The sequence below is a fragment of the Ursus americanus genome, chromosome 18 (assembly GCF_024610735.1).
Source record: "Ursus americanus isolate L20-20 chromosome 18, mUrsAme1.1.p, whole genome shotgun sequence".
NCBI classification, from domain to species: domain Eukaryota; kingdom Metazoa; phylum Chordata; class Mammalia; order Carnivora; family Ursidae; genus Ursus; species Ursus americanus.
In genome coordinates, this window is record NC_142144.1 from 49070825 (window position 1) to 49089992 (window position 19168).

Here is a 19168-nt window from a genome sequence, read left to right on the forward strand (position 1 = left end):
GTTCTTCAAGAAGAAATATCCCTTTGCATTTCTCTATACGTTTTATGTTTGTCCGTTTTCACACATACAAGAAAAGCTTCCTGAGATTTTGGTTGAAATTGCACCAAATCTATAGGTCCATAGGGAGAAATAACATCTTTACAATGCTGAGTTTTCCAATCCATAAACACAGAGAGTCTCTTTACTTATTAAGGTCTTTTTTTTCCCTCAAACATGTTTCATAATTTTCTGTGTAGAGATCTTTATAATTCTTATTAGACTTACACCTATGGGTTTGAATTTTTGTAACTGATTTTTCAAATTGCTTTTTTTAAAAATTTAATTTATTTATTTGACAGAGAGACAGCCAGCGAGAGAGGGAACACAAGCAGGGGGCGTAGGAAAGGAAGAAGCAGGCTCCCAGCGGAGGACCCTGGGATCACGCCCTGAGCGGAAGGCAGACGCTTAACGACTGAGCCACCCAGGCGCCCCTCAAATTGCTTTTTTTCTAATTGGTTTCAAGAATTGATCTGTAATACCCTAACTCATGTAGCTGGCAAAAATATTATTTTCATATTAGAGCAGCTCACATATAGAACTTCATATATTAGATTAAACCTGTTCATGTTAGATCAGAATATTTGGACTATTAGCCTCAGCCTGGAAGAATACAAAGGGCACCCAATATATAAAAAACACGTGTATTTTCTCAGAAGCTCAGGAAATACATATTCTGTAGGCACAGCTCCCCTCCCCCACCTTCACACGTGAGCGCGCGTGTGGAAACACACACACACACACACACACACACACACAAGAATGCTGGCTTTGGCCAATCTATATTTCCCTATTTCCTTCTCTTTAAGCACGAAAGACAACAAAAGTCTGGTTGAAATATGTTTTATTTGTGTCTCTGAACATTCTATCCTTCTTGTATCACACCATTGATGATATCTCCTGTGACTTCTCGAAGACTTCCTCTCCCCACTTTCTTACCCTCTCTCCCCAGTTCCCTTCTTCCTAGGATTACCAGCAAGTTTCCAGTGTCCAGGCTCGTTGACTTTTTGCTAACGAAACTTCCCTTGCTGCCAGAGAGGGACATCTGATGTCGGAACCAGGTTTGGCTGCATCAGGAGACCACGGAGACTGAAGTGAGACCCCTCCCCCGCCAAAACTGACACAAAATAAAGGACCAGAGCGTTTGGTTGTGTCTTCAGCAATTATTTATTGGAAACGGCGATGCTTCCTGTGGTAAGAGGTTTATACATGAAGCAGTAAGATTTGCCTTCACTCCACATGACCCACTACCGCAGGCAGCTCATCCGAAGCAGCACGTCACCCTCTGAAGGAATCTGTACGGCTAGATAAATAGAACTCTGCACACCTAACAGGACTTCGTGACTGATACCAAAACCCCCAGAAACAAAAAGCCACTCATAAGCTTACACACAGCGCTGTACACACAAGAAAGTGGGATAGAAGGGACGGAAATAAAAGTAATGACCGAGGTGGGAAACACTTCCGCATGTGCAGCCATACATCTTAAACTGCTAAGCACAAAATCATCTTTATTTGGTCCTCATTGAGGGCAGAATCTGCACAAATGATGCTCAAAGAACACAAGGTGGAAGCGGAAAGGAAAGACAGGTACTGTTTCTTGGTCTAGGAACTAGTGGAAAAATGGTTTCTGATGTTTTTCTCTTTGTGTCTCTGTGCCAAATGGACTCATGAAGCCCGTAATTCATAAATAAAACTGAAGTGAAGATATTTGTTCCCTCGTCCCTGTACCTTCAGAAATGGCCTAAATACATACGTGGTTTCTCTGCGGCAAGAAACTGAAGCTTGGAAACCAGATGTTTTCCCATTTCCTTATAATGGAGGATCTCTTCTCTTCAGCCCCTCCTACCACGTGCTGACTGCTAACTGTCTTAGAAATACAGCGGGAGTTCCCCTCTGGCTTTATGAGCAGGGAGGGAAGAAAACTGGCTGTCCCTCAGAAATAGGCATAATTGGGAGGAACAAAAGTGACTATTGTCAGAAAAGGTTTTTAACTCACATTCAACACTTTCCTACCGATAGCATCAAGGGACTGACTCATTCAGACCCCACGACAAGTTGCTGGTGAGGGAGGCTTTCTTCCACAATTCTGTGACTGACATATCCGGGAGGGGACAATGGGAAAGCAAGACCTATCTCCTATTGAAATGGAGAACCTGAGACCTTGAGATGGCCCCCGGGTGATAGATAGTATCTTCAGTAGGATGGTTTTACTGTAATGTGGCTCATGGTCATATTCTAAGAAGCCACAGCCTCCTGAGAACCGTGTAAACAGCAGTTCAGTGACTACTGGCTGGCCTCAGATGGTGTTTAAAAAGCACATGCCATGCCCGCCAGCCTAAGAAGATACCACCCATCACCATGACTCTTGTGGGATCACACAAGTCAACCAAAGATACTTGGTGGGGCTTGATGACTTGGACCACTGCGGCCTGCATTTGGGATGTGTTGTAAGCAGCATTACCAAAGCAGTGGTTAAACTTAACTATCTGGGTCAAGAGGAGGTAAACCTGCCAGCCTAACATCCTAGTGGGGCAGGGCAACCAGAATCTCCACATAGTTGATGGGGAAGAAGCCTGACTGGCCATGAAGCATCCCCTCATACCAGTTCTCATCAATTTGGTTAGTGAGTGTGATGATATCACCCTCTTTAAAACCCAACTCCCCTTCATTTTCAGGTTCAAAGTCGTACAGAGCTCGGCAGCAAGGCTGATCCATTGGGGCACCTGGAAGTGAAAGCAGAAGAGAAGAACACAGAAAGACAGGGGGTATTTAACTCACATACCTACCACCACCTGCTTAACCTGCCCGGCCTGCTGTCCCCCTTGCTTCCTCCCTCACTCCTCTTTCCTGCTGAAGCTTCCTCTTGTGGCTAGTGCCCAGTCCGCTGCGTGGCATCTGCCCTTCACCAGTCTTCAGAAGTTTTCTCAGATTCCCGGAAGTTGTTGGATGCCTGCTTCCATTTCCAGTATGAAAAACGGCCTCATCTATGCTTGTGACACATGCAACACCGTCCACTGAGGATTGCCTTCCTGACAATGTCCAGAGATGGGAGACCCAGTGACTTAAGGAGTTTTAATGAGATTTAGGTTAATAGAATATGGTCAGAATCCTTTCCACGTTAGCATTTTAAAATCTCTGTACATATGAGTCAAGTTCATTACATGGACAATGCTTGGCGAACTCAGAATAACAGTACAGTTCTAACTTTTTAAAGATAAATACTCCAACCTCTGGAAAACTGCTGTAATGTGGTAAAAACAAAACAATATAAGACGCTGGGTTCAAGTTCATATTCGGAATGACCTTGCACAAGGCACTTCCCTTTCAGTTTCCTTGCTTAGCATTAGACCTAACAGAGCCTACTCCACACTACTATTGTGGCTATTAAGCGAGATTGTGTAAAAATTATATAACTTACCCTTGGTAAACTGTTGCATATGTAAGGATGAGTACTTGGGTGTTCTGGCATACAAAAAATAACATACTCTGTCTGCCTTGAGTAAAATAATGAACAGAATTGTATCGGAAAAGTGATCTATTTTAGATGACCATCTATATTTAATACAGGACGCATCCACATGGGCACGTAAACTCCGATGTGTGCATACAGCCTCTGTGTCACCTGCATGACTTTAAGGGGAAATAATGCCATCTGTTGTTTTACCTTAAGAAAGCACAAAATGAACAAGTCTCCCAAGAAGAGTGAAGTATGTGGTTGGTTTCTGAATAGGAAGAAGCGAACTCATCACAACTAGTGACTAGTCTTTGCAGCCAGCTAACTTCAAAGAGCCGCTGCTGTGTATATCCTACTCCGGGGGCTCCGAGCAGCGAGGTGAGCACAAAGGGCAGACAGCGCCAACTGTCACCACAGACCTTACTTTTTTCCTTCCCTGTCTCCCGAGAGCACCTCATAAAACCTTTCCTGCTACAGAACATCAAGCACTGGACTCCCGGGAAAAGAGACATTGCGTTTCTTGGAAGTCTGTACCCAGTGTAAGATCGTTTCCACTTCTTCACCCAAGCAAACGGTTAAGGTTGAAAATGTTTCAAGCACAGGCTTTTACCTAATCTGTGTATAGGGGGTGGAGAGCAATGGTGCCAACTAAAAGCACATATTATTGGGTATACATCAATATTCTTGATAGAAAAGAAATTTCAGCTTTTACTATACCAACCTCAGTTACCAGGGCATAATGAGTTGGTTGAAGGTGGAAGAGGGAAAGCTAGCTGCTGTTGAGACCTGAATTACATTCATCTACAAACACATTCACCCATATGCTCCGGTGACAAGAACGCCAGCCGGACATGCTGCTGGAGCTGCTGCTGTGGGTTATATGTGAGTGTCTGTGCGCGCCCTGCCGGGGCGTTCACCCTCATGCGTGCTGGACCACAGAAGGGAAAACAGAAAGAAAGATGGCGCTCCCGGCACCAAACTGACGCGTTATGGTGACTTAACACCACAAAGGAAGGACGAAGTCAAATGTGTTACTTAGCAGATGACTATGTGTGCTGATGATGGACAGTGGGAGAAAAAGGGACATACAAAGGAAGTTTTCTAGAGGAGAGAAGAGGGAAAAGGAGGGGAAGAAATGATCAATGAGAAAGGAAGGAAGGAGTGTTCTAAAAGAGTTTCTACCTGACAAAACCATCCTGCAAGAAATGTATCAAGGTAGAGTTCTTGTGCAGCCAGACTGGGTTGCGCCTCGAATTTCTGAGGAAGTGTCAACAGGGTGTGTCCAAGGCTTGTGTCATGGTGGTCTGCGGTCTCAGCTCCTTACCTGCAGGTTTGGGTGTGCCCGTGTGGGAGAGGCCCCCGTTGGGCTGAGTACTGTCTCCAGTTGTAAACTCCAGGCTCATTCGTGGTTTAGGCTGATATTCCCTTCTAGGCTGAGATGAAGCTTGTCTTATTCTGCATTAAAAAGAAAAAGGAGGCGGAATAAGAATATGGAGCCAATTAAGAAGCAAAAAGAAAAGTGGTAACATCCAGGAAGGCTACTAACATGGAGCAGGTGAAATCTCAAAAAAAAACCTCTGTAGGCTTCTTCTCTGTGTATGTCTCTGCTTTCCGCGATGTCCTTCTGTGGTCCCACCCTCACCATCTTCGGCCTGTCTCTCAATCCCTCACTTCCTCCCTCATTTATTCAGAGCTCACTTTGCAAATGTGCACTCTGGTAGGTGCTGGGAACACAAAGATGAGTATGACACAGTTCTTGTCCTCAAGCAGCTGATGGTCAGTAAGGGAGACAGAACGTAAACTCCTGAGGACCAGAAATGGCGGTGAGTGTTGTTATGGAGAGACACAGAATGCTATAGGAACACGGGCGTGGGAGCAGGCAGGAGTCCTCCTGTCCACGGGAAGGCTTATGCAAGGAGAGAAAACACAGCTAAGAGTCATTTCCAGATGAACAGTCCTTTCCAGAAGAAAGAATTTAAGAGTTTGAGAAGGTCTGGAAGCAGAAAATACCGTGTGCCCTGAGACCAGTGAGCGGTTTGAGACACAAGAAGCAGGAAAGAAATGAGGGAAGACAAGAGGAGAGTGGAAAGGTATGGCCAATTAATGTCTTCCCCACATGCCTAAGTATTTCCCACAGTCTCAAGTGTTCATGAAGCAGCGTGTACAGCAGACGCACAAGGGTGGGGAGAGTTTAAGGTATGGTGATTAGAGAACGGTCCTGACTTTGAACATATATCAGAGGGGAAAAAAAACGGCAAATGGCCCTTTGTGCTCAACAGATGTCACAAAGACACACAATATTTCTTAAATATGTTGAAGCACATGGTTTGAAATGTGTCCAGAGGCTCCAGAGTGTGACACATTCCCACAAGGGGGCACTGAGGAAAGACGGGCAGAGTGACACATATGGCAGTGCACGGCCTCTGCCTCCAGCTGTCGGGCTGTGCCCTGCAACTCCAGGGAGACCTGGGCACAAAGAAAATGACCTCTGCCCGGCAGTGGGGTGCACCTGAGGAGGAGGGACAGGTATAGGGAAGCTGTCTCTCTGACGGCGGAGGACTTGCTCATCATTCAGAGAAATTCTGTGACAAGATACAGGCTTTCAGGTAGGTTCTGCTTGCCCAGCAAACCCCCGCTGCACCGCTGTGTGAGCTGGGGCGAGTTACTTTATCTGCCTGGGCTTTCCGCCTGTAGGTGAGGCTGAGCAAACTTAGGCTACAGGGCTGTCAGCAGACTGATGATGATATGACTTCAGTACCCACACAGAACACCTGCTCAGCAAACCACAGCCGTTATCCTTGGTGGCATCCTGGTTTCCCATCTGTGGCAGCCAACATACAACCCAAGTACTGACCTCTCATCAACACAAGATTAGAGTCCATGGAACAAAGGAAGACAAAGCACAAGACACAAGAAAATCAAAACAAACGATCCACAAGGTGCCTAGGTAAGATCAGCAGGAATTTTGGCAGAAGTTTTTCTTTGAATGTATTCTTATTACTTCGATTTCTTTACCCATCCTTTCAGAGGAAGAAAATGGGAAGATAAAATTCAGGAACTGTGAGATACCTTTCTTCCAGTCTGACGGTGACTTGCTGCAGGATCTGGACGGCCTGCTTGTGGTACTCCAGCTGGGCCTGGACGAGCGCAGACAGCTGGCTCACCTGTTCGATCTGCAGGCCAATGGGGGGGATCACACCTCAGTTACCAGATCACCGTCCCTAAACGACTCCTACTACCCCGGCGCACATGACAGAGCTGCCCCTGACACACAGCCCAGTGTTTGGAGATTCTGTAGGTCCCACACCAGTTAAGGATAAAAGCATCTGTACGCTTGGAAATTCCAGTACCATGAGGAGAAGCCACTTTATCAGGAATCCTTCTAAAGATCACACACTTCTCACTGAACCATCTCATTCTTAGCTACCAAATTTCAGGTAGGATTTGGCTAATTTTATTGATTTCTTATAGGAAAAAGAGACATTGACCAAAGGAGTCTTCGCTCCCCATGTTTTCCATGCTGTTAATACATTTGTGTTAATAAAAATGTGAATATTGATTTTTCACATGAGGCAGCATGGAAGCAGGGTGGTAGGATGGAAAATCGTTTGTCATCTCTCAGCTTCATCTGTAACGTAAAGGGGTTGGGTCAAGTGACATCTTGGGTTCATTTCAGCCCTAGTATTCCAGACATCCTTAGGTACTCTTCATTTTGTGTCTCGGGTTGTGATCTCGCTGAATATCGTCCTCCAAGTCAGCAAAGGCGTCCCAGGAGTTTTGGGGATGGAATGGGGCCCTGGGTGCAGGGAAGGAGCACTGTCATTCAGGTCACCCCCGTGCCTATAGCATTCCTCTTCGGTAGGCAGGTGGGACACCAGTTCTGTTCTACAGAAACACCAACCTACACTGTCTCTGGGTGGTAGGAAAGTCCAGATATGTTCAACACGCCTCCCCTGTCACCAGTCAGGGCAAAGCAGTTAAGTCATAAGCATGTAAAGGCTCTGTAAACACCTTGGAAGAAGTTGGTCAGCAACTGATAGGGCCAGAGGCGGGAGTGAGCAAGAACTTGAAAACCGGTTAGCAGGCTTTTTATTACATGAGTGGTCGGAAGTCCTCATGACTACAAGACTGAAAGAACTCTACAGAATATAACTTCTAAAGTCATGACTAATAATTTAGCACACTGGGCATGGTGCCTGGGTGGCTCAGTCAGTTAAGCATCTGGCTCTTGATTTCTGGCTCATGTCATGCTCTCAGGATCATAAGATGCAGCCTCATGTTGGGCTCCACACTGGGCATAGAGCCTACTTAAGATCCTTTCTTTCTCCCTCTCCTCCCCTCCCTCTTCTCTCTCCCTCTCTCTAAAATTAATAATAATAATAATAATAATAATAATAATAATAATAATAATAATTTGGTGCACTGGAAATGTAAAAGCAGCTTTTAAACTACATTACCCCAAATACAGTATCTATGCTACAATCATCAATCTCAATTGAAATTAGTTTTTGAAAGAAAATATCACCTTTACTTCAAAATATAGAACATCTTAACCCATACTGAACCCTCAATTCTAAATGCATTTTAGGCGATATTCTTTTATAGTATTAAGTCAATCTGCCCTATATTTTGACAAAGTATTTCAAGCTACTGGACTTCTACATGGACCATCAGAAACATTCTTCATCTTCTCACTATTGGTAATTCTTTAAGATTATTAAGACAAATATCTCACTAAATTAAACCATGGAAATACAGAAAAAAAAACCCTTACCATTTCTTGATCTACTTTATTATTTCAAATTATTTTAAAGAAATAACTATCTACCAAAGTTCTTACCACATAGTAGAGTTAGACATGAAGATTTTAAATTAAACAACCCTTTAACATAATCTTAAACCTCAATGACAAGATTAAATTGGAAACCACAGAAGAGGCACTCACATCCATCTCCAAGAGATTGAACATGCTTGACTCAGCAATTTCTTTAGATTCATCGAATTTCTCCAGAGCCTGACGGAGCTCTTCATCTGGAATCTTGCCTTGTCGTTTCTTCTTATAATCAAAGTCCAGGCGTCGACCCTCCAACTTCTTAAGATGATGCTGGAAAAGTCCAGGGCAGGAATATGCTTTGAAAGCATTCATGGAAAAGGCCTACTTATAGCTCACTTCTCCGTCATGCCTATTTAGCTTCCAAGATAAGGCAGGCTAAGTTCTAAAATATCACATCACCAAAAGAATAAAAAACTCTGCAACAGTGGGGCAAATGCTTCCAAAGGCTAAATGTGGAGAAGCATCTTTAAAAATAATTAAGAGCAAGAGAGAAATTTTGGGAATTACCAGTGCCCTTTATTTTCTGCCTTTGCTGGGCCAAAGCCAAGCTGGAATATGTCTTTCTGTCCCGTTAAAGAACTGGGAATGTGTGCATATGGCCACCCACATGGAAAGCACTGGTACATAAAACCCACAAATCCCCATCTTCAAAAGAAATGGTGTCTCACGAGAAAGTAGGGGAAAAACACTTTCCTTGAAAAGAAGTGGGAAAGACTGGCATTTTCGCTTTTTGAGTCCTAGCACTCTAATGCTGGAAAGGGCTTATGTTTGAGGAAACCAGTCTGTGAGAATCACTTAAGTTGCAGAAATATGGATTACTGATCACCTGCATTAAAATATCCAGGGCCAAGGTCCAGGAATCGATATCTTTTTTTTTTCTTTCTTTTTTTTAAAGATTGATTTGTCAGAGAGAGACAGCACAAGCAGGTGGAGTGGCAGATAGAGGGAGAGGGTGAAGCAGGCTCCCCGCAGAGCAGGGAGCCCAATGTGGAGCTTGATCCCAGGGTCCTGAGATCATGACCTGAGCTGAAGGCAGACACTTAACCAACTGAGCCACCCAGGTGCCCGCAGGAATCTATATCGTAACACTTACCCTTGTTGATTGACACAGCTTTCCGGGTACCACTGATAAGTTTAAGTTTACCATTTGGTAGATGATGAAACTCAGTGGAAAAAGTCTAACTCAGAAGGGATGCTAGATGGGGTGTAATGCCCCATAGTGTTCTTCAATCCCTTCTCGCATCCTCCCCACTGCCTGGCCACCCAGCCTCTGCCCAATCCTCTAGTGACAAAGTGGGAAAGGCATTTCCCAAAGCTAAAAATTATTATTTTTTATTCTAAGGGCTATACTATTCCATTACTAATGGGTGGGAGAAAACACTAGATTTCCCTGATCCTGGGCATGTATGGAAAGAAAGGGAAGGAGATGAAAACAGATTTGGGAGTAGTAAAGAAATGAGAAGAAAAAGAGGAAGAAAATATCTTAGACCTTCCCTCCCATGGTACACCCTGCCTCCCAACCATGCCCCGATCCAGGCTAAATGTTTGTTCCTTTGGAAGGGATATTCTTATAACACATTTTAACTTATAGTCAACTGTAGGGTAGAGTATTAGAGTCAGGATTAATATTGTAGATGAAGAGTGAGTCTGCCACGTACTACTCTAATCTTGAGCAAGTGATAGGAAGAAGGAGACTCAGGCTAGAATAAAGAGATTTAGGGGACTACACATTGTGGATGACCATGTTACAATAAAGTGAAATTTCAGAGGGGTTCAACAAATATTTGTCAAAGGAATGAATGAGAAAACACTACACACCTAGTTGGAGGTAAAGCCAGTTGAACTTTATTTCTTTGGAACAGCTCTACGTGTTTTATAAAGAAGATGGTAATTCTCCCTCAGTCCTAACAACTGCTATGAAAATATGAAAACACCTGTTTATAGGGTGATAGTATAACAATTTACCTAAGCTAACAACTGATACAGCTAGGCTTTCAGAGGGTGAAATCAGCCCAGGAAGCCATAATTCTTCAAACTGGGTAGTACCAGGGAAGGATATTATTCTTCTGGAGAAAAAAAGGTTGATAACCTGAAAACTGAATGCGAAGAAGTCAAATGTAATATCGTAAGTGGCACAGTCATAATAGTGGGATACAGTGTTGCATTGCTGGTTTCTCTCAATTTATCTTGCTGGGTTATTTTGTAATTCAAACCTCACCACACATGATAAGCTTAAAAAAAAGTTTTCTGAGGGGAAAAAGGGCACCTACATCTGTATATCCAAACCACTCACTTCCCAAAGGACCAGTTGCAGATACCTGAATTTCTCTCAGATCTTTGTCATGAAGGTTCTGAAGGGGGTCAATGAAGTTCTGCTTCACTTCCATGTCCAGAGAGTCTTTCACCTCCGAGAGCTCCCGCATGGCCTCCCCCACCTCACCAAGTGCTGGGCCTGCAAGGGAAGAATGAGTCTCTTGTATGTTAAAGGACAAAGGTGAAATGTACATGCAGTAATCGGGCCACCACAGGTGAAAACCCAGGGACTACTGCCTGCCTTGTGAAGACAGCCAAGATGAAGGGAAATACATAATGCCTTCCAGAGAACACTGTATTTTCTACCTAAGACGGTTCATACAGTATAACAGAGACAATGCTACCAAGGGGATGGTATCCCTTATTATGAAGAACATAAAATATTGCTTGTCCTTTAAAAAGCAATTGGGGAAGCTCCCTGCCCTCCCTTGTCATTACTGGCTTTCTCCAGATGGGAACCCATTTAAGGCCAATGCATTTAGCAAAAGCAAATACTAGGAACAGAGAGCAGGGTTCAAACAGGAAGGACAGTCACTAGCTGAGACCTCCCATCACAAAGGAGTGAAACAGAAGTGTTTTTTGTATGGTGACTGAGTGTCGGAGGAGAGAGAGGTGAAGGAATTCACCCAGGGCCACAGAACTGGGTACCATATACACAAGAGCAGAGACTGAAGACAAAGCTCATGGGGCAGGGTGTTAAATCATGCTGACTGTTCTCTCTGCCTCACTATTCAGTTATGCCGGGTACACTGCACAGTAGTTTCCAGGCATCTGGATATGTCCATCGGCTACTGTAAAGACTGGGATCTCATTGGGGAAAAAGTAAGTAAACAAAACTACAACAAATCACACTAAAACTGATGAAACAACTCTGAAGACAAACTTTTGGCCTGTGTCTCTAAGACATAAAACTGAGAACCAAAATATAAAATGGTTGGAATCATGTCCTGCAGAGTCTCTTACTGGCACGAAATCCCCGTGGACAAATGAAAGAACGGACACGCGAGAGAGCACTCATTACCGAAGTTGCAGTCATCTCCAAGCTCTCTTCCGAACTTGAGCATGGCCTCCGCCAGCAGCGCCTCTGCCTGCGGATAGCCTGGCCCCTTCTCCTGGCCGCGGATTTTTGACATGGTGTTGATCATGCTGAGTTTAGCTCTGGAAGCTGGAGGCAGACAGAACAATCACTTTCACGTCAGGCTACGTGATACAGTGGCGACGGGGCTGGATGGAGAATCGGGCCCTAACTGGTCCAGAAACCAGCTCAGCGACGGACAATGACCTCTTCTCCATCCCAGCTTCAGTGTCTTCATCTGTAGTATGGGGGGGGGGGGTGGCCCATAGACAGATATACACAGACATTTTTTCTTTCATCACTGAACTTTCCCTTTCTCTCAATATCTTATGAGGAACTTAACAGAAAAGGCAAAGCTCTTCTGGGGGGAGATCCCACCCACTGTCACGTGCTCTTCCTCATTTTCCTGTGCACCCTTCCGATCCTCTCTTCATTGCAGTGGCCCTGGCAGTACGTCTGTGGAGCTGGGAGGCCCCACGGAAAGCATTTTCAAAACCCCTGAATTATGTATTCTCTAAGTTTTAGGATTCCAGTTTTATGTTTCAATTCTAGGAATCTACGGACAGAAGTGGGAAATTGTTAATTCTTGCAATGTGAGAGCCTTATGCCAAGTTTCACGTACACCCCTATTTTCAAAATCACTGCTCAGCTAAGATTCTGATGGTAAACAGACCCATGAAGAACAGAAATATCGTGTTCATTAAAAAGGCTTAATCACTTCCCTAGCACATAATGGCTTCTGAGAATTCATTTTATGCCACAAAGACAGCACTTCGATTTCTTTTTTGCTTTTGTTTCGACAAAAGGAGATGCTTAGAAAGCAATTCCAGTTTTAATGGGAGAAAAAGCTTTGCTAATAACACTCTGTGAAGGAGAATGTCCTGACGCTCGGGTACTAGGTTTCCTCAGGCTCATCATTAGAGTTGGGGCTGTACATCAGCCCAGGACTTGCCCAGGACCCAATGGCACGGAAACCCTGACAGAATCACAGCAAATGTACTTCTAGCACTCGGTGGCTAATAGTGAATCTTGAACATTTGTTTCAAATAGGCCTTTTTTTTTAAGTTTTTATTTAAATTCCTATTAGTTAACATCATGTTATATTAGTTTCAGGTGTACAATATAGTGATTCAACAGTTCTCTATAACACCTGGTGCACATCACAATGGCACTCTTCAATCCCCATAACCTAGCCCACCCATCCTCCTACCCAGCCCCCCAACCCCCCAACCCCCACCCTGGTCACCATCAGTTTGTTCTCTATAGTTAAGAGTCTGTTTCTTGGTTTGCCTCCCTCTTTTTTTCCCCTTTGCTCATTTGGGTTTTTTTTCTTAAATTCCACATATGAGTGAAATCATATGGTATTTGTCTTCCTCTGACTTATTTTGCTTTGCATAACATTCTCTAGCTCTATCCATGTCATTGCAAATGGCAAGATTTCATTCTTTTTATGGCTGAGTAATATTCCATTGCATACACACACACACACACACACACACACACACACACACACACACTGCATCTTCTTCTTCTTCTTTTTTCTTTTTCCTCAGATCTTGGGTTAGGGTTAGGGCCAGGGTGAGGCTATATGTCTGGAATCCTGCAGTTCAGGATTCTGCAGAGGGTTAGTGTTAGGGCTTAGGGGTTAGGATTAGGGTTAGGGTTAGGGTACATGCCTAGTATCCTGCTGTTCAGAGACCTCTCAAGAGAATAAAACCCCAGATTTATGCTAGGGTGAAAGTAGACATGGCAGCCATCCATCAAGCTGAGGCAAGGTGGGATTTGTGGGCTCCAAATATTCTGTATTTTTTTTAAGTCTTTATTTTAATTCCAATTATTTGACATACAGCGTATTGTTAGTTTCAGGAGTACAATGTAGTAATTTAACACTTCCATATGTCACAAATAGACTTTTATTTAAATTTGGGCTTCCAAGGCGGAAACCGGAGATGAGGAGAGTTATCGTGAGAGGGTCCCTCCTGGCCCTCCCATGCAGCTATGCTGCCTGCCTTTAGGAAGTTCACAGTGAACTAAGGGTGGCATCTATTTTTTAAAAAAGCAATTAGAATGAAGTGTATATACTTAGTGCCATGCTGGGGGATTATAGCAAGTTACAGAAGGATAGCATCATCCCAGTCTGTGGGGGTGGGGCACTGCAAAGAAGGATACAGGAGGGAAGTGTCTTCAAGTTTAGAATCACATAGTGAGTAGCAGTTAGCTGGGCTAACAGCATATGCAAAGCCTGGTGGCAACTGAAAAAAATATATGTATAATTCACATTTTCTTTACTCTGCTTTTCAGAGAAAAGTATATATAATACACGTTAAATTTCGAAAATTGAAAATGCCATATGGTTGCACATCTTCAAGGGAACAATATTATTAGAGCATATTTTCAAAGCCTTTTCTAAAATAAGTCATATCAGAGATCCAGAAAAGACACAGTCCTTGTCTTCAGTGTGCTCACAGTAGAGTGAGGCGTCAGATAAATAGACCATGGCAACCAACACAAATGCAACGATAGCTAATTTGCACAAGATACTGGGGGAACACGGAGAAGAACTAAGAAAAGCACAAATAAAAGTGAAATAAGCAAATGCCAGACAGTAAGAATTACAGAATGACTAGAAGGAAAGAAGATAAACGGAGACCAAATAAGAGTACTGAAAACACACATGGTGGTTAACCCCTTTCAATCCTGTTTTGACTATTTCACACTCCAAAGACTTAACTTCTTTTACAAAAGTTGGTATTGATTTGTGTTTATATCTTGGTTCTGTTAAAAGTCATCTTGTGGTAAGTAATTACCAGAAGTCATTGAAAGGGTTGAATATACTGTGGCTGACTCATTTTCAATGTTGGTTAATTATAAAAAGCTTTATTCTTCTACTGATCATTTAAGAACATCTTGGATATGTTCTACATTTTCAAGAGAAGGAGGAAGAAAACCGTATCTATTCGTTTGTCTATTTCCTCAAATCGTCTCAAAAGTCTATTAATCCACATATTATTTTTCATCTTATGAAAAGGCTGGCTTTTAGATTCATTCACACACTCATTAAATATTTATCAAGAATCTTAGATTAGTAAAACTTCTGTGTTCTTAAAAGCAATTATCAGACCTCTGAATTCATCATCTTCAAATGTAACCTAATTGTTTTTAAATGATTTTTTAAAGCTGTATTTTAAGAAACAGAAAACAAGCCTGGAAAATAAAAATTTTAGACATTAGAATTCCTATAAAATGGTCTTTTCCTTCAAACTATTTTTTCCTTTCCACCACTTTACTTTTCTCAGAAATTTTTACAATCTCTCAGGCGACACCCCCATCTTTACTGTCCCAGCTTCACTATCCTAGCTCAAGTCCCACCCATTGGGCTTACTGCTAAAACAGCTTCTCAATAGCAATCCCTCCCCTGGTCCATGAGAGCAGGATCGTGGTATGCTGATCTGTGCATCTCCCACACAGGGTTAGCGTAAAGTTGTACACACAGTGGGTATTCAACACATGTCCACTGAAGGGAGAATAAATGAATGAATAGATTATCTTGAAAACTAGTAGAATATCATGGCAATGGTTTCCCTACTTGACTCTGTGCACATCCTTTGGCTGATGTGCCTAAGAGCCTTTTGAAGCATAGCAGAGAATGGGAATTAGAAAACGTGCTTTCTTTTGTTGAAAAATAAAAGATTTTTTTAGGAGAGAAGAGAAGATAACTGACCCTGCTTAGGGTGGGATTCCATATTAAAAAGAGGGCATTAGGGCCAGCCCACATAGTGAATTGTGAGATTCCAATGACCACCTCCCCTACTTGTCCCCCAGTGAACTGGCGGCCAGGTTAGTACCTTCTGGGTGGGGACTAGAAGATTCTTCTCTGAGGAATACAACCAACCCAGAAGAGACCTAAAGACACTGACAGCTGTAAGCACCCAATACAACTCCAGGTTGATCACCCTAGAAAGAACCCATTACAGTTTTTAAGCCTCCACTGACCCCCACACAGCTTTACTACCCTACACCTAAGTGGAAAAAGACAGACACTGTCACTAGATTTTGAAAAAGGCTTCTAACTTAACAGAGTTAAAACAAATAAGGCAATTATAGAAAACAAACAATTCAGGGAGGAAAAAATAACTATCATTAATGTTCTCAGGTGTCTAAGATACTTTACCCATGAAATAAAAAAAGAAACAGAGACGAACTCTTAGAAATTAATAGAATTTAACTGTATATATGAATTAAATTAAAACACAAAATTAAAAAATCATTAGAAGCACAGAGTTGAAGCAGATCTCCCCAAAAAGAGGATAAAATTTTAAAAAAGAGATAGAAAATCAGAAGAAAGCATAAAATCAAGATTAGTCCAGAGGTCTGGTGGCTGAATAATGAAAGTTCCAAAAAGGGAAGAAATTCTTTTTAAAAGTTAATTTCTCAGAACTGATGAATGTATGCTTCCAAATTGAAAGGGTCCACTGAATGCCCAGCACAATGGCTAAATGGGTCCACAAGGAGGACCATTAATATGAAATTTCACTGGGAACAAAGTGCCAAAAACATTTCAGAAAGGAAAAAAAGAGGTTATATACAAATATCAAGAATTAGAAGGTCACTGAACATGAGAATGTCATGAACATGACAAATTTCCTCAGAAAACAATGGAGCAATAACTCCAAATTTCTTAGAGAAAATAATATGTAATTGTATATTCAAATTACCAATGAAGCATGAAGGTAGAATGATGACGTTTGCAAACACACAAGGAAGGTTTCTGATCATTTTTCTTCCCAAGCTAATGGAAGGGGCATTCTACCAAAATGAAGGTATAAATCAAGAAAAGGGATAGGTATAGGATCTAAAAAAAGAGGTCCAATGTAAGGAAAGATGTAAAAATGATGACAAAAGGAGATCTTAAGACGGTTATTGTGCAACACACAGAGGGGCAACAGTAGCTGATACTACACATCGTAACCAGGTATGTGTAGCATAGGAAGCCATGATTACAAAGGAGCTATGGTCTCACTATGATCCCCCATGAGATCAAGTTACAGTTATCAACCACTATACCTTGCTTTATAATGCACCCTTCCTTGGCTTCCGCTCTAACCCACCTCCCTTGATGTTTCCTGAAATCACCACCCAAATCAACCATTTGTATTCAAATCCTTGCCTCATGGATTCCTTCTGGGGGAACTCAAACTAAGACAACAAGCAATATGGAATGCAGCATCAGATATCTCAAAGATAATGAACACCTGACATGTTTCAGTGTAATGAGAGAAAATTCATGTGCATGGCAGAGGGTTTGGGAAAGAATTAATGAATGGTACACAAAAAGTGAAGAAAATAAAAAATAGGGGCACCTGGGTGGCTCAGTTGGTTAACTGTCTGCCTTTGGCTCAGGTCAAGATCTCGGGGTCCTGGGATAGAGCCCCATGTTGGCTCCCTGCTCAGCAGGAAGTCTGCTTCTCCCTCTGCTTCTCCCCCTACTCGAGCTCCCTTCCTGTTTCAGTCTCTCTCTCAAATAAATAAAATCTTTAAAAAAAAGAAAATGAAAAATAAAACATTAACTCCAGGAAAAACAAAAACGTTGTACAAGAAAGGAAATATAATCACACTTTATGTCTCAGCTCTATACAAGTTTACAAGGGCATAAAATGTAAATACTGAATACTAATCTAACAAAAATTATGCCATAAACATACTGGTGATAAGGAAGGGAAAGGATGTGGGAGAATGGGAAGATAAGAAAAGAGCAAACAATTCTCATCTTCCAAATTGGGAATCAAACTGAAAACACTTAAAACTGGAAAACCAAGCAGGGAGCAATATAAGCATGTTGTTTCAAAATTAGAAGAAAAACCAAAAGAAGAGCAAAAGCATCTTGAAACTGTTGTTTCTGGGAATTGGGGGAAAGAATGCAACTCCAAGTGCACTGCTGTTTTTTGTAAAAAGCTTTATAAAATTCTTTGATTTTGTATAATATGTACATGTATTACTTCCCTTATAAAAAAACTAAATTTTAAAATACTTCCCACTCCCTTTTCTCTTACGAGACTTAATTTAGCAGCTGACCTGGATAAGCAATACTCATGGTATCCTGACACTCTGGGCACTGTGCTAACCTCAAGGATCTTTCAACCAAAAAGTTTTATACCTTAACTGGTTTAAGGAGAACTGGCCAGGAAAAGAAAATATACTGATTAACAAGTAAAATGCTAAGAGAAAATCATTAAAGAAAAGGGTTTGATGAGTCCACAGCCAGTTGATTTCTGGAAGCAAATGTACCTAGTCAACTTTAAACAGCAAGAAGTGAAATTAGGATGACCATAAAAGGCTGATCTTTTCCCAAAAAAAGGGGGTCCCATTGTTTTGTGCTCCATAAAAAGGCAGTTTATATTTGGCCTAGGGTGGTAACCACTGTCAAATCTCAGAAAACTCACTACCTTCTACTTCTTGGTTTTTAAAATTTTTATTTCTTAATCCAAATGAACAAACAAGAAAGCCATTAGGTCTTGTCTTTCACAGAAATCAGCACAGTGCATTAAATAAACGTTGGCTTTGGTTCAAACATAGGTAAAAATCCAGGCTCAAAATCTTGTGGGCTAGTATATTCCTGAAAAATAATCATTCATAAGGTTGTTATCTGTATTCAGTGATAAACAGCAAAAAGAGTAACTAGCCTAGACACACAACAGGCACTGGAGACAGGGGAAAGCACGCCTTTATTCCCCCTTCCAGGTTCTCTTTTCTGAGTGTGGGTGCTGGAGTGCTCTACTGCCCGCTTGACTGTATGGGGAATTCATTTCCCAGAATCCCTTCCCCACATGCTTCACAGTTAGAATTGGTAGAATGAGAGGCTGTGCAAGACTTCGGATGTGAAGGGGAAGCAGTAGTCGTAACATTCTGGAGGCTGTCACAGTATACAGGAGGGAACAAAAGGGTGCAGAGCTACACATGGGTTCCACCTTGTTCTCCCTCTTCCCTATTCTGTGTCCACCTCTTCTCGAATGCTAATTCTGCCCCTCAACAGTGACCCCAGGGCCATCAAAGTTGTTTGTTGCAAATGCAGAGGCAGTAACCTCAAAGAGCCAAAACCTTCTACGGCCTTCCATAGCTTTTGCAGCTGCATTAGCAGCTGGACTGGCCCACCTTTCAGATTCCTTTCTAAGTTCATTCACCTGGGTCAGGGCTGGTCAGTGATCTTTCTCTGGCCCTTTAACTCTACTTTTTTGGCCTTTATTTACCCAGATCTTCCCATAACTATACAAGCTTTAACTCCTATAGTAAATCTCTTATTCCATGATATCCACAATGACTTTACTTTCCTGATTTGAACCCTGAATCATACAATGTGTGATTGTCTCATATCTCAACTCAAAAAAATCATGATCTGTCCTGGACAGAACCCTGAAAATAAGTCAACAAAACTGGCTATAAATATTTCAATTCTGTA

The 19168-nt window shown here is 42.3% G+C and overlaps 1 protein-coding gene across 2 annotated transcripts in view; it reads right to left on the reverse strand.

The window, feature by feature from the left end:
• Window positions 1-1179: 1179 nt before the first annotated feature.
• Window positions 1180-19168, reverse strand: part of SH3GL2 (SH3 domain containing GRB2 like 2, endophilin A1) — a 205129-nt gene continuing 187140 nt past the window's right edge. Inside the window, exons 4-9 of one of the 2 annotated variants that reach the window (XM_045780701.2) lie at window positions 11662-11805; window positions 10646-10779; window positions 8439-8597; window positions 6563-6666; window positions 4818-4948; window positions 1180-2762 (exon numbers count right to left, since the gene is read on the reverse strand). In XM_045780701.2, coding sequence (XP_045636657.1) covers window positions 2563-2762; window positions 4818-4948; window positions 6563-6666; window positions 8439-8597; window positions 10646-10779; window positions 11662-11805 — 872 coding nt within the window. In that variant the 3' untranslated portion in view covers window positions 1180-2562. Of the gene's footprint in view, window positions 3069-4817; window positions 4949-6562; window positions 6667-8438; window positions 8598-10645; window positions 10780-11661; window positions 11806-19168 lie in introns of both variants that reach the window. The other variant, XM_045780700.2, reaches the window with a different exon arrangement.